The 13,182-nt window shown below is 32.0% G+C and overlaps 2 protein-coding genes across 3 annotated transcripts; both read right to left on the bottom strand.

The window, feature by feature from the left end:
- Positions 1-377: 377 nt before the first annotated feature.
- AAE13 (AMP-dependent synthetase and ligase family protein) lies at positions 378-7,067 on the bottom strand. Of its 2 annotated transcripts, none has more exons than XM_090296832.1 (17): positions 6,298-7,067; positions 5,343-5,512; positions 4,943-5,095; positions 4,629-4,821; positions 4,436-4,527; positions 4,104-4,175; positions 3,917-3,967; positions 3,667-3,774; positions 3,347-3,445; positions 3,049-3,141; positions 2,845-2,922; positions 2,377-2,484; positions 2,057-2,147; positions 1,563-1,636; positions 1,244-1,423; positions 819-872; positions 378-708 (listed from the first exon to the last, which is right to left on the bottom strand). In XM_090296832.1, the coding sequence occupies exons 1-17, from the start codon at positions 6,464-6,466 to the stop codon at positions 664-666; spliced, it is 1,830 nt and encodes a 609-aa protein (XP_090152958.1). In that variant the 5' UTR covers positions 6,467-7,067; the 3' UTR covers positions 378-663. The 2 variants fall into 2 exon arrangements, with proteins under 2 accessions (XP_090152958.1, XP_090152959.1); XM_090296833.1 differs by lacking the exon at positions 6,298-7,067 and adding an exon at positions 6,076-6,297.
- A 991-nt stretch (positions 7,068-8,058) lies between these two features.
- On the bottom strand, positions 8,059-10,232 carry CCMH (cytochrome c biogenesis protein family). The gene is made up of 4 exons (XM_068614418.2): positions 10,104-10,232; positions 9,545-9,694; positions 8,572-8,703; positions 8,059-8,469 (listed from the first exon to the last, which is right to left on the bottom strand). The coding sequence occupies exons 2-4, from the start codon at positions 9,686-9,688 to the stop codon at positions 8,278-8,280; spliced, it is 468 nt and encodes a 155-aa protein (XP_068470519.1). The 5' UTR covers positions 9,689-9,694; positions 10,104-10,232; the 3' UTR covers positions 8,059-8,277.
- Between the last annotated feature and the right edge of the window lie 2,950 nt (positions 10,233-13,182).

Raw genomic sequence — 13,182 nt, forward strand, 5'->3', positions numbered from 1 at the left:
CTCTTCTTCACTGATTTTGGAAGATCAAATGATTAATTCGTTTCATTTAGTTAATAGTTAGTGGAGTTTAGATGATTATCTACTTGTATTTAGTAGATTACAAGGCACATAAGTAACCATTTTGTACAGACTTCTCATTGGAATCAACACCACATGTTTGAATTGTCACAACTTCTATCAGTTCTCCTTTCTCTGGTTTTTTTCCATCTTGTCAACAAACAAGCTGTGAGAGCTCTCAAAGATTTTAGTAATAAAAACATCTTTTTAACATAGATTTTACTATTTGATGAAATAGGACCCTCTCAATGACTCATTTCATTTTACTAAAAAAATAAATTTAGATACTAAAAGACAGATAAAGAGAGTACTAAAAGAAGTGAATAGCTAAACATTTTTTTTCATTGTTACTATAATAAATGTTTCTTTATCAAATACATTCAATCAATCACCTTCATAAAGCTAATTTGCTAAACTTAATGATAATTTATTTTTCTTTTCTCTACTCCTTACAATATGCTAAAAGTTAATGAGCTTAACAAATGAGAGGATAAAGGTTTCTATTTCACTAAATAATTGGTGCAATTTTATCTGAGATTTCCACCGTCTTGAAAAGCTGGTTTCAGAACATTAAACTTTGACCAGTGAATAATACTCAAATGGTGTTCATTGTTCTGAAACCACCAGTTTCTTCAGCTCCTTTTTATTTACCTGAAATTTCACAGGAGAAACAATTAACTACTTTTCCATTCTAGAAGATATGTCAAGGTGAAAAAAGAAATGATGTTGATAAGGACAAGATCGAAGCAAAAGTAAACTACCTTCCCCATGGCATTGCGAGGGAGTTTCTCCCACAGAATTAGTTTAGTTGGAATCTAACAAAAATATGCAAACAAATTATCAAAAGAGAATAATTATGCCTTATTACAAAGACAAGAAATTAGCAGCAAACAGAAATGGTGTATTTTAATTGTTTGGTTAGAGTGAGATAGCCAAGAAATAAATGAAGTGCATTGAATTTTGAGAATAATTTGTCATCACATGAGCCCAGAAAGATATTAATTTGTCATCATAGATACATAGTTTTTTTTTTAAAAACTTCCATGTTAGACATTATTATGCAACTTGACATCTCGATTAAGCTGAATCATAGATACATAGTTTAAGATTTTCTCTTCGGATCTCTCTTTCACATTATATATCTTATACACACACTCAAAAAACAAAAATGGTCATGTTGAGATACCTTATAAGGTGCAATTTTTTCTTTGGCCCAGGTGGATAATTCTTCTAGGGTTAGAACAGGCTTTGATTCTTGATCTCGCTTTGCTTTAACATCAGCATGTGGCACAATGAGTGCACCTACAATCTCTCCATAGTCTTTGTCTGGTAATCCTAAAATGACACATTCTGAGACAGCTGGATGCTGCAAAAAATGTTTAGTGTGTGAATATTCATATATCATGCATTATATTCAACTCTTCCATGGAGAAAAAAAAAATGCAGCAAATACATGGGGTTGATAACACCTAGCAACCCATAATGAGAAAATGGTAGCAACTTGCCTCTATGATAACTGATTCAATTTCTAATGCAGAGAGCTTATAGCCACCAGCTTTGATTATATCAGCATTAGTACCTGTTAAACAAGTAGAGAATGTACACAACGTTATTTTTAGTTTTATTTCCATCACAAACTTTATCTCCGATGTTCAGTTGTTTGTTGTTATCTCAATGTTTACTCGTAGTCAATCAAGATGAAATAGTTGAGTTCTCATCCATGCCCAAATAAAAAATATCAGGAAAAACCAAATTTTCTGGCTATCAGCTATTAGGGATAAATGTTTCTGTCAAAAACAGGTAAAAAAATTTAAGCATTTTTTCTCTTACTTTTTGTTGTGAGACTTGTTTTGGAAAAGTGAAATCACTGCCTCAAGGAAAAATCTAGAAAATTTCAAATGGGATATGTTTTTATTAATTAAGGCATGAGAATCATGCTACAGGGTGCACTAAAAGTTCACTTTTATGAGCAAACATAGAGAAATATAAATTTCCTTACGTCCTAAAATGATGTAATATCCATCTTCATCTGTAGTAACTGCATCTCCAGTCTTAAAGAATCCATCATCAGTAAATGATTCCTTCGTTACCTGCATGGATATAGGAAAAATTCTCAGAAGTAGATATGATATCCTTTTTAACATTCTCTTTATTAGGAATCTTGGACTTTCAGGAACTGAAAGAGGGTATTGTATCATGATTTACATAAAATCATCATGCAATGCATTGTACCTCAATAACAATTTGGAGGAGCATAAAAAGTAAAAAGAACAGGTAATAAGTACTTCTGAATCCCTGAATAGAATAACTTGAAAGTACCTCAGGAAGTTTCCAATATTCTTTAAACAATGAAGGGCTTTTAACGCAAAGCTCACCCATTCCATTATTATAGTCATTCTCATTCTCTTCATCTGCAATAATCTTTACCTGTCAAGCAGACAGAAATGTCAGCCTTAAAATTCCATACAATATTTTTTTCTCATTGAGTGTCGATAACACTTGAGAAAACGCCTCAAGTTTTTTAGTAAAAATCTCATTATGTCAAAGTAAACTTTGAACCTGTCCTTCAAGTTTCAGTCATATATCACTTTATTGAGTGTTTAGAACAATGAATTTAGTTTCCTTAACCCGATTTGAAACTTGAGCATAGACCATTGGTTACTAAAATCTCTACAGTGTTGTTTAGGATATCTGATCATGTAAAAAGATTATGCAGTAGTGGAATGAGAGATAAAACAGCCAAATTTCTATGGCAAGTAGCAGAGAACAACTTCAAGATCAACTAACCTGTATACCGGGAAATGGTTTGCCCACGGTTCCTGGCTTGCGCTCACCTTTCAATGGATTTGACAATGCCATAACAAACTAGAAACATTAACATAATACAATAAGATTCGTCTAAAAAAATCACAGTACTTTTATTAAGAAAACTAGTGAAATACATACATGATTCAATACAAAGTTGAAGGACTTAAACTAAAGTTTACTTACTTCAGTCATGCCATATCGTTCCAATAAGCGATGCCCAGTGATGGCTTCCCATTCTTGCATAACAGGTAGTGGAAGTGCAGAGGACCCACACATCTGAATATTAACATGACATTATATCAGATTTCTAAGATTGAATCAGTAGTCAATATCCGTGCATGCTAAATTTCAACACCAGTGAGTTACATATTAAAAATTGAAGAACAATCCATTATTTTCAAAATTCAAAAGAACTTCCTGTTTATCTTCTTTCAAGATACAAAAATTGTTCAACACAAACTACTGGGCCTCTTTTTCTTACCATAAGACGCAAGTTATTTGCAGCAGACGCTGAAACATGTTGAAGCTCAGGATCCATTGCATTATAACCTTGTATCAATCGGGCATAGATAGTTGGAACCTTCATTTAAAAAAGGATTTGAGTATAATCAGATCACCCAGGACAAAACAAAGAACACCATCAAATGGCCTGCAATTTATAAATACTCTTTTTGTATGGCTATATCTGTAAAAACCATTTTTTCAGCCAAGCTTAAGTTATATCCACAAACCAAGGTACCATGAGAATGAACCATATGATATATCATATATATGAACAATGTTAATAAGAATTATACTTACTCCAGTGAACACAGTTATAGCATCGTCGGCCTTAGAACCATCAGTTGGATATGATTCACGCCATCTCTGCCAAACTCCCCTCACACTAAATTTTGGCAAAAACTCAACCTTCAACAACACAAGTACATTCTTAGCCGCATAAATTTGTTTAAAATGGATACTATCTATTTTGAGGCCACTTAAAGATTCGTTAAGATCTTATTTTCTAGTTGTCTATTCTTTGGAAGCATAAGTGAAGAGAGTATATTACCGAGGAACCTGTATAGAGAGGGGCCATTAAACCATTGAAAAACCCATGAACATGTATATCATATACGTTAAGGATTGACGTAATAAAGATATCGCAAATCATATTTTGCAAACATACTAAAGATGATAATATGTTTTGAATAATTTGAAAATTATTGAACAATGTATTGAAAGAAACTTTCAAGGATATGATGTAGTGGTAGACAATGCAGAAACTTGTCAGCAGCCGTGTATTCCCATGCTTTTGCCAAAGTTTGGACCTAATATCAAAGAAAGAATTAAAAAAATATTTACAAAATTAATAACAAGATGAGTTGGACTGACAAGCTCAAGTCGACAGGGATTATATTGCATTCTGATTAAAGCCAAATCATAAACAGTAGTTCATGCATGAGTTGATAATATCACACCAATTTGCTCAATCACAAAGCCCATGTTCAGGAGAGTATTTTATTTTAGTGGATCATGAAACTTTTAATTCAAAGTAATAAATGTAACTAGAGATAAACATAGAGCATACCTGGGAAATTATGCTTCTGTGTGTATGAACAACTCCCTTAGGTTTACCGGTAGTCCCACTGGTGTACAAAATCAGTGCTGGATCTTCTTCACCTATGCCAAAGGATATGAAAAACAAATAAAGAACTGTCAACAGATTGCTAGTGAAAGACTCTACCATATCCATATATAAAAGCTGAAACCAATTTTCTTACCTGATCCTCCGATAATATTATCCAACAAAATCCTGTCTGCATGAATTTTCCCATTCTGTTGGCGTTCATCTCTGCTTTTCTCTGAAGACGTGTTGACAACAGATGGAAGATGAAAAAACTGAGAAGAGCTTTTATTGGCTACGGTTTGCATTAATTCACTATGCTCTTCAGTACTCAGTATTGCAGATATATCCTACAGCCATATTATATCAAATTTCTATTAAGATTTAATCCACAAAGCAGAAATGAAGCACGAGGTGATGTAGAATAATCAGATAGTTTAATTACAAAAGAAAAGAGACTCCAACGCATACCGAATCATCAATCACATACAAGAGCTCTACTTCTGGATAGCTGGTTGCAAGGGGAACAGCAACACCTCCACTGAGCCAAATCCCAATTATTCCAGCAACAAATTCAGCAGAGGGTTTGGCTACAATTCCTATTCGAGCTCCACCAAGACTTCCCTGGGTTTCGATACCAATTAGAATTTAGTCAATATTTTGAACATATTCACAAATGTAGTACTACACACGAATGCCAAGCAACAGACTATGAATTTTGTTAATCTTCAATATTTAGCAAGCGATCCGAATAGAATAAAAAACTGAGTTTTCTTAATGAGAACATAGTGTCCCCTGCTTTCAAGCTTTTACTATGTGAAGGCTTTGTTCTGACAAAACAATAGTAAGAGAATAGTAAGGTGTGACTCACTGTTTGTGCATCACTGGCACACAAGAGATTAGATATCTTCTGTGCTGATGAGATGAGTTCCTTGTAACTATAACTCTTCTGATCAGCCCTGATAGCAACATTTTCATGAGCTGTAGGTTCTTGCTTAGCAATTGCTTTTACCACCTCCATTAATGTAGCAGGTGCAGATGCTATATAAAAGGAAGCAAGAGTCAAATAACCTTTACAAATGAATTTATTAGATATTAAACAAATCCCACGTGATGTAAACTGAACAACCATAATATCTGTCTGGTTTTTTTCTCAAGTGACTAGATAATCAGAACCAAGATGGTCCTTCTAAACTTCCCAGCACAGCAATATCACTATCATAAGGTCATAATTCATAACAATTCAAGATAACTTCATTTTTCGTGTTTAAAGCTCTTGATCTTCCTGGACACCGAAATGTTAAACCCAAGCTTCCATAAAGCAATAACCAGGTTTTCATGGTGTACTAGGCAACGCTACAACATGATCCACAATTAGGAGATACAAAAGCCAAAACGCTACTTGCCACAAAAAAGATGCTTCATAATAATCTCTATCCTTAAATACCTTTTTCTTTAAAAAAAAACCCAAGCATGATGTTAACTAATAGCTAGAATATAAACAAAGTAGAACCATCAAAAGTAGTATTTAAGAATACATTACATTCAGATGAAAAAAAAAAATTAAAAAAAGGGAGAGTTAGAAGAGGGAAAAGGAAACACACCCTTTACTTCTGCATGCAATAGTGCATACCCCAACAATATATTTCATCAAATTCAGCCTCAAGATATAATTTTTTTCATGGGTCTAATAACCCAGTTGAAAGAAAAAAACAAAAACAGTGACCCCAGAAGAAAGAATCCCCAAAAGCAAAAGACTCACATTCAAAACAGTAAGAAAGTTAATTTCAGTGTGAAGAACCAATCAGAGAGAGAGAGAGACTCACACGAAAGTGGATGAAGCTTAGAGAAAGAGAACCTGGGGAAGGAAACGTGATGTGGGAAAAGAGGGAAAGAAGAGGAAGTTATGAAGGGATGGGTAGAAAAATTGCGTAGGTGTAGAGGTAGCGGAAGGAGAGAGAGGTGTTTGTTGAAAGCTTTCAATGAGCGACTCATTTAGGTGGCTGGTTGATATTGGTAACAGCTAATCGAGCGGTGGAGTTAGGTGGAATTCAAACGGCGTGCTACAAATTCTTTTCCGCACGTTCACTCTTTTACCTCCACAATTTGTCTTCTTCTGAGTCAAATGTGGCAATTTCGGAGACTGTGATATGCCTTATTCAATTCCAAATCCAATTCCAACACAGTTTCTTATTTATCTTTTCTGGGCTTCCTCTCTTTTGGGGGGCTTTCTGGTTATTGTTTCTTAGTTCTTGAGACCCTTTGTTACCATGATATTAACGTGAACATGATTGAAAACTCGTGACCATATCTTGTACTTCTGGTGCCCTTTTCGTTGATGGGCTTCTTTGTGGTAGGAATTAGCTTAGTACAGAAACAAAAGTTTTCTTTTTCTTCTCTGGTGGGGTTGGGATTATCATAGTACACAAACAAAAAGTGGATTTCTTTGATTAAAAAAATAACTAAAATATACACAAGGAGTAGCATAAAACAATACATATACGTAGTACTTCAAACGGATGCGTATAATCGGAAACGAGCCCACCAGGTTTTAATTTTAGATAATGAATTGAATAATAGTGGGTCACACTGACATAAACATGTGTTTGGTTTGACCCGCAAGATTTGATTTTTTTTTTTTTTCAATTAGATTTTTCGAGAGTTGGACTAGTTGGTATACTATTTTAGTGCTTTTTGGTTTGTTTCTTTATTGAGGTGAAAAATAAAAGTAACATTAGATAATGGGTTGTGTCAAGCACTTTAAAAAATGTTAGGTGTTAATGGGCGAAGCGATTTGATCATCTGTGGAAGTTAATGACAAGAAGGTTCGCGTCATGTGTTCGTGTATCTTTCAAGCAATTCTGCAATAAAAAAATGCAGAAGAAAGAAGGAAGAGCAGAACAGAACCCACTTTTTAAAACCTTGTGTCAGTTTGCCATTCTAACTTCTCGCTACTCGAAGGGTCTAAAATGTCTGACCCCAAAACAATAGGTTCCCCAAATATGAATGCATATCCACCACGTCATAAAAGAGTAGTTAGAAGTCTTAGCGTGGAGAATACAATGAACTGTTTTGGATAATCTTGTGTTAGTGGGCATGTTGCAGGGGCTATTTCTTGATTGCTATTCACACATATCACGATCAATAACTTTGATGGAACTAGTTTAATAAGAACAACTGCCTTAAATTTAAGGGTAAAAAATGGGATAATGAATTCAAATCTCACATTTCATTTCATACAATTTGTTTCCTTGACTTTTCTATGTGAGAATGACAAAGGGTTAATACATTTTTTTTCTTGTAAGTTAGCTTTTGCTTCTTTTAACTTTATTTTGTTTTGGTACCCAAAAGTTTTGCCTTGTTTAGCTTTCGATCCTCAATTGACATTGGTTAAAATACCAAGCTTGGCCATTGACAAATAAAATAGGGGCATGTTTGTTTTAATTTCAGAGTCAGTTTTGCCCACCTTGTACTCGTTCCAATAAAAATCTATGATTGAAATTATTTTCGGCACCCATTTCCATTGTGTTCATCGACATAAAATAAATTCTATCCATCTTTAAAACAGATGTTAATCTAGACACACATTGCAAATATGTTTGTTCATTGATTTAAACTAGGTTCTATCTACAAAGGTACTGCAATACCAGGCTTGAAAATTTGTGGATTAACATCAAAGTGAAACTTACTTATAGTCACAAACATGTACCACATCAAAGGTTCTGTTCAAGTTGACCACCTCCGTAGTCCATTGCCCACAAGGTTAAAGTCATAATAGTAGATGGTCAACATGATCATTGACCTTATCATCTCCTCCACCAGAAGGGTGTTCTGGCTCCCTGGGAAGGAGGTGGTGTAAGAATATCAAGCATTGTTTCCTTCTCTTTTGGGGTCAGTGAAACACCTCTAACAAGGTCCAGAGCCATGATATGGACATTAGTCTTTTGTTTATGCTTCTTGTAAGCCCATCCTCCTGCAGCTACAGCAGCAACTAGGACCTATTTGAAAGAACATATTTTTGGAATCAGCAAAAATTTAAACTACATAAAACGTAAAAAGCAAATTCCAGTCCTTTCAGTCCTCCAGAGAATTTTTTTTACAGGTGATAACCACAAAGCTGCTGTCTGCATATCAAACTTGGGCGTATAGAGTACAGTCTCTCCAAAATCGTCCTCAAGCTTTTTGAAGATTTCCTTGTCACTCTTGCCAGCCCGAATTTCATCACGAATTAACTGAGAAACAGTACAAGTGCTTAGAGTTTGCTTGATAGTGACAAGGCTCACTTTCAAAAACTGCTAGCAGACATGGCTGTTTTTTTCATTTTAAAGAAATTCTTAGCAGAAATGGATCAAAAGCAAACATAAAACTAAGCAAGAAACTTCAAAATCCTAAAATATATGTTCTACAGATAGGAAAATCAGTTATTTCACACACCCAGAATTCCATCACAACCCTGGCATATTCTGTTTAATTTTTCGTAGCTTCATCAAGACAAAAATTCAAGTCCAATGAAGGGTACAAAAACAAAAGGCTTTAGCCAATGAAGCTTTATAAACCGTGTATCCAATTAAACTAAAAAGGGGGAGTTTTCTTTTTCTTTTTCCTCATGTGGGGTTGCAGGAATGAAAATTGACAGCCATTTAGTTGACAGAAAGCCAAAGTAAGCATGAAAGAAGATAAACTATACAAGTAAACAAGAAAGAATACTGCATTACTTAATAAAAGTTAAACCGTTACCACGAGGGAAAACAAGTAATATATCCAAATGATACATTGATATTTGATAACTCATACTAGAAGTTACATCAAAGAAGAATTTGGGTGTTCGATGTTAATTTTTAAGTCGCACACAAAAAACAACAATCTTATTTTAGACTCCACCCTTATGCACCAATTCATCTCAGTCCCTTATCCTAATTATTTCAATTTTACAAGCCATTTGAAGTTCAAACAAGTAGTTGAATGAAAGACAAAATAAATAAACTGACAGAATAATGTTTCTGTAAGCAGTACGGAAATAATTAATAAGTAAATACCCATATCAGAAAGTAAAAGTGCAGAGCAGATAAGCACCTTCCTGAGCAAAATGGCAATGTCTGCTTGAGAATCCTCAATGGATTGACTCCCACACTCCGTGCACCTCACATTGTGACTAATGTTTCTTGCCCGAGCATCTACTATCATTGCCTTCTTCACTGCATCATCCTCACTCGCCATTTTAACCTACCAAATAAAACATCCAAAAAAAAGGGACTTCATACGCTGAGTGGAAGAGAAAGTAATGAAACTTCTGTTTCAGCCACACATTTTACCAAACAGCTGCAAGGCAAAACCAGGACAGGAACATAACAAAATAAAGCAAAGAAAAAATAAAAAATCACGATGCCTTAACTCTAACACCCAATGATCATGAAAGTTAAAAAACACCAGAAACTAATCCCTATAATCTAAAGCATAAACAACGCGAAAAGCTTTCGTTCATTCATTTTGTCGAACAGTTGCAATGCACAAATTTCAGCAGAGAAAACATTCCCTCCAAAACTAAAAGGAAAAAGTAAATTTTACATGGAGTTTAATACATGGATTTATTGAATATAGATAAATGCAAAATGGGTTTTACGTAGAAACTCACTGAAAAAAATTGATGAAAAAGTAAGGGAGAGTGTGCGATCGTGGTTCTTCTTGGCTTTGGATTCAAAGCTTAGATTAGATTATGCGGTGCGTTTTGGGTTATCAAAGAATCGATACCATATTAATAAATTATTTATATAAATTAAGAATAATGCTACTTCAAGCCTCAGATATAAATAAAAATACCGAATTATTCACATAGTGAAAATTAAAATAAAAATGCTTGAACTTCATACTAATTAAGAGTGTTTGTAAGTTTATTTTATTTAATATTCTTAGTTTTATAAACTAAAGAAATACATTTTATAAATTATTTTCAATTATACGCCTAAATTTTAATAAGAAACATTTTAAAATAATAATGTTAAATAAGATTGATTGAGTGAGTCAACGTGTGTTTATAATATTATTTAACTTTTCTAATAAAATTATAATAAATCATTTTATAATATGTGAGGGAGATAAATTAGTTAAATTTTATAATAGATATTATAGTATTTTATTAGAAAATAGAAGAAAAGACAAAAAAAAGGAATAGATGTAAGGAAGAAATAGAATAAGTCTTATATTGATTAGTCATAAGAAATAGAAAAATAAATAAAAAAATCACTCTCTCTTTCTTTTTCTATTTTATATTCTTTCTTTGCCTCTTTTTTTATTAACCACGATTTTTTTTTATTGTATTGACATCAAACAATATCTGTTTTTCTATTTACTTTATCTTTTCACTCTCTTTTTTATTTCACCGTATTTCATTAGTATAAAAAAGTTAAATTTTTTTAAATAGTTCGTTTTAATTATTTTCGTCATAAAACTAATGAAAAACATTACTATAATTTTATATTATTATTATTATTATTATTATTATTATTATTATTATTATTATTATTATTATTATTATTATTATTATATTCATGTGTGTTGCTGAGTAGATTTCCATGTTGGCAATATTGTTGAAAAACCAGTAGCTTTGAAGTTTGTATCTTCAATGTAATCATCTTAATCAATAACATTAAGACAAATTCTTTCTCCATCATAACAATTTGAATATGCACCATTATCTTTTAAATTTTCCAAAGTTATTCTTTAGATTTAAAAATTTGAAATTAAAAGAAAATTATAATTCGAAAATCAAGATCTCATTCTGAAATGTAAAAAATACATTTCAGAAAAGAAAATCCATTACAAAATTTGAAAATACATCCAAAAAAAAATTATAGAATTCAAAAATATGTTCTGCAAATCTAAATCCATAAATGTATTATGAAAGGTGGATCTGGAAGTATTTTTTTTATCCACACTATTCTTTTATTTAAAGTTATTTTCATTATTTTGCATCATCATTTCACTGGAAAATCGGGTGAAATTTCATATTGATATGATAATATTAATTCTAATCATAACTAAATTAGTTGCTATTAGTTGCAATAGTAACTAAATTAAAGACCATTTTAGAAACTAAAAAAAACTTGTTTCTAAATTAGTTTATAAAAAAAATTGGTATCTAATTAGCAATCAAGGTTTTAACTACCAATCATTTAGTTTCTAAATTTGGTCTATAAAACTTTGGTTGCTAATTAGATACCAATTTAAAAATCATTTAACAATAATAGAAACTAATTTAGAAACCATTTTTTTTAGTTTCTAAAATGTCTCTAATTTAATTACTATTGCAACTAATTATTTTGGTCTCTAGAAATTGATTTTTATTTTATGATTTTCTTTTAGTGTAATATTCATATCAAACTATATAATATTATTCATTAACTTTGTAACGAAAACACCAAAATAAACCTTTTTAAAAAACTTAAAAGATTTTTAAGAATAAAATGAATCTTTAAAAATAGGGAGCAAACTGAAGACAAAGCAATAAATTAAAAGACCAACCTATTAAACTCATAAATGATTAGTATTACTCATAAATTCATATAAGTCCAAGCAACAAGTTGCATTGAGGTGTTATCTGAGAAAGCTTTGAAATAGTAATTGCATATTGGAAAGCAAATGAAAGTGACAATACCATAGCCTAGGAATCAATGCTATTTGATGTCACCTAACATGTTTGGGTGGAAGCTATTGTGTGACAAGGATTGAACAAGCTCTATTCCCTCACTTTCCCCTTCCTTTTTTTTGGCTCAACCTATAAACAAACATGGTTTATATGGTGCCACATGCTTGTATTAAGTGCTTGGTGTTGGAGTAGTCTCACATATAGGGTCATTCAAAACTAGGAGGTCTATTTCATGAGTAGAGGAGTTTTAATAGTTTAATTTTAATGGTTTATCTTTACACGTGTATGTGTTTGTACGAAAGACAATGTTTGAGATACTTTTATTTGTGCAATGAGATTAGAAAAAAGAGTTTCAGATATTTTTGTTTGTGTAAGGAGGTTAGAGGAGGTGTTAGGTTGTTATTTTGTATAAGGGTTAAGATATTTCTAAAATACATTTTATTTATTTGTTCGTTTTAAAAAAAAAAATAGTGTCATTCAAAAGTGAATTCCCCATATATAATGACGATTGCCTTCTCATATATCTTTCAAACTAATTTAACACAACCTCAATAAATTTAAAAGCTCTCAAAGCTGAATCTTTTTTCCATAAGAATGGATTAGCAGTTAGAAAACATCAGCTATGACATTTTTTTATTCATGAAAACAAATCAAATTCAGGGCTTTACAATCATTCAAACATATTCATCAGTCAATTAAGTTGTACCAACCTAACCTAGCACGGACACTAATACGATATCCTAGCATGGATATTAATACGATACGAATACATGCACAGAAATATGTATAATCTCTAAAATGTAGAAAACGGGAACCGAGACCTATATATTATATAATTATGAATTATATAAATTGACAATATAAATTGACAATAAAAATTTATGTACACAAGTATGTTTTAGTTTTTATTAACAGAAAAATGTTTCTCGTGAGTAGTTCAAAATGATTTGTTCATTATTTTATAATCATAATAAAATTTATACAATAAAATTTAAAATTTTTTAGAAAATTAATGTATTTCCTTTTTTTAAAATTGTTTAAAATCGTACTAAAATTATCAAAAATTCAA

Source organism: Phaseolus vulgaris, chromosome 10, assembly GCF_051622355.1.
Source record: "Phaseolus vulgaris cultivar YP4 chromosome 10, ASM5162235v1, whole genome shotgun sequence".
Classification (NCBI taxonomy): domain Eukaryota; kingdom Viridiplantae; phylum Streptophyta; class Magnoliopsida; order Fabales; family Fabaceae; genus Phaseolus; species Phaseolus vulgaris.

Coding starts and splice junctions, on each gene's coding strand:
- CCMH (XM_068614418.2), bottom strand. CDS start 9,688: ATGGCGAGTGAGGATGATGCAGTGAAGAAGGCAATGATAGTAGATGCT. Junction 8,704..9,544: donor TTGCCATTTTGCTCAGGAAG/GTGCTTATCTGC, acceptor ACTGTTTCTCAG/TTAATTCGTGATGAAATTCG. Junction 8,470..8,571: donor CAGCTTTGTGGTTATCACCT/GTAAAAAAAATT, acceptor TCTTTCAAATAG/GTCCTAGTTGCTGCTGTAGC.
- AAE13 (XM_090296832.1), bottom strand. CDS start 6,466: ATGAGTCGCTCATTGAAAGCTTTCAACAAACACCTCTCTCTCCTTCCG. Junction 5,513..6,297: donor TAAGCTTCATCCACTTTCGT/GTGAGTCTCTCT, acceptor CCTTTTATATAG/CATCTGCACCTGCTACATTA. Junction 3,968..4,103: donor ATTGTCTACCACTACATCAT/ATCCTTGAAAGT, acceptor TATGATATACAT/GTTCATGGGTTTTTCAATGG.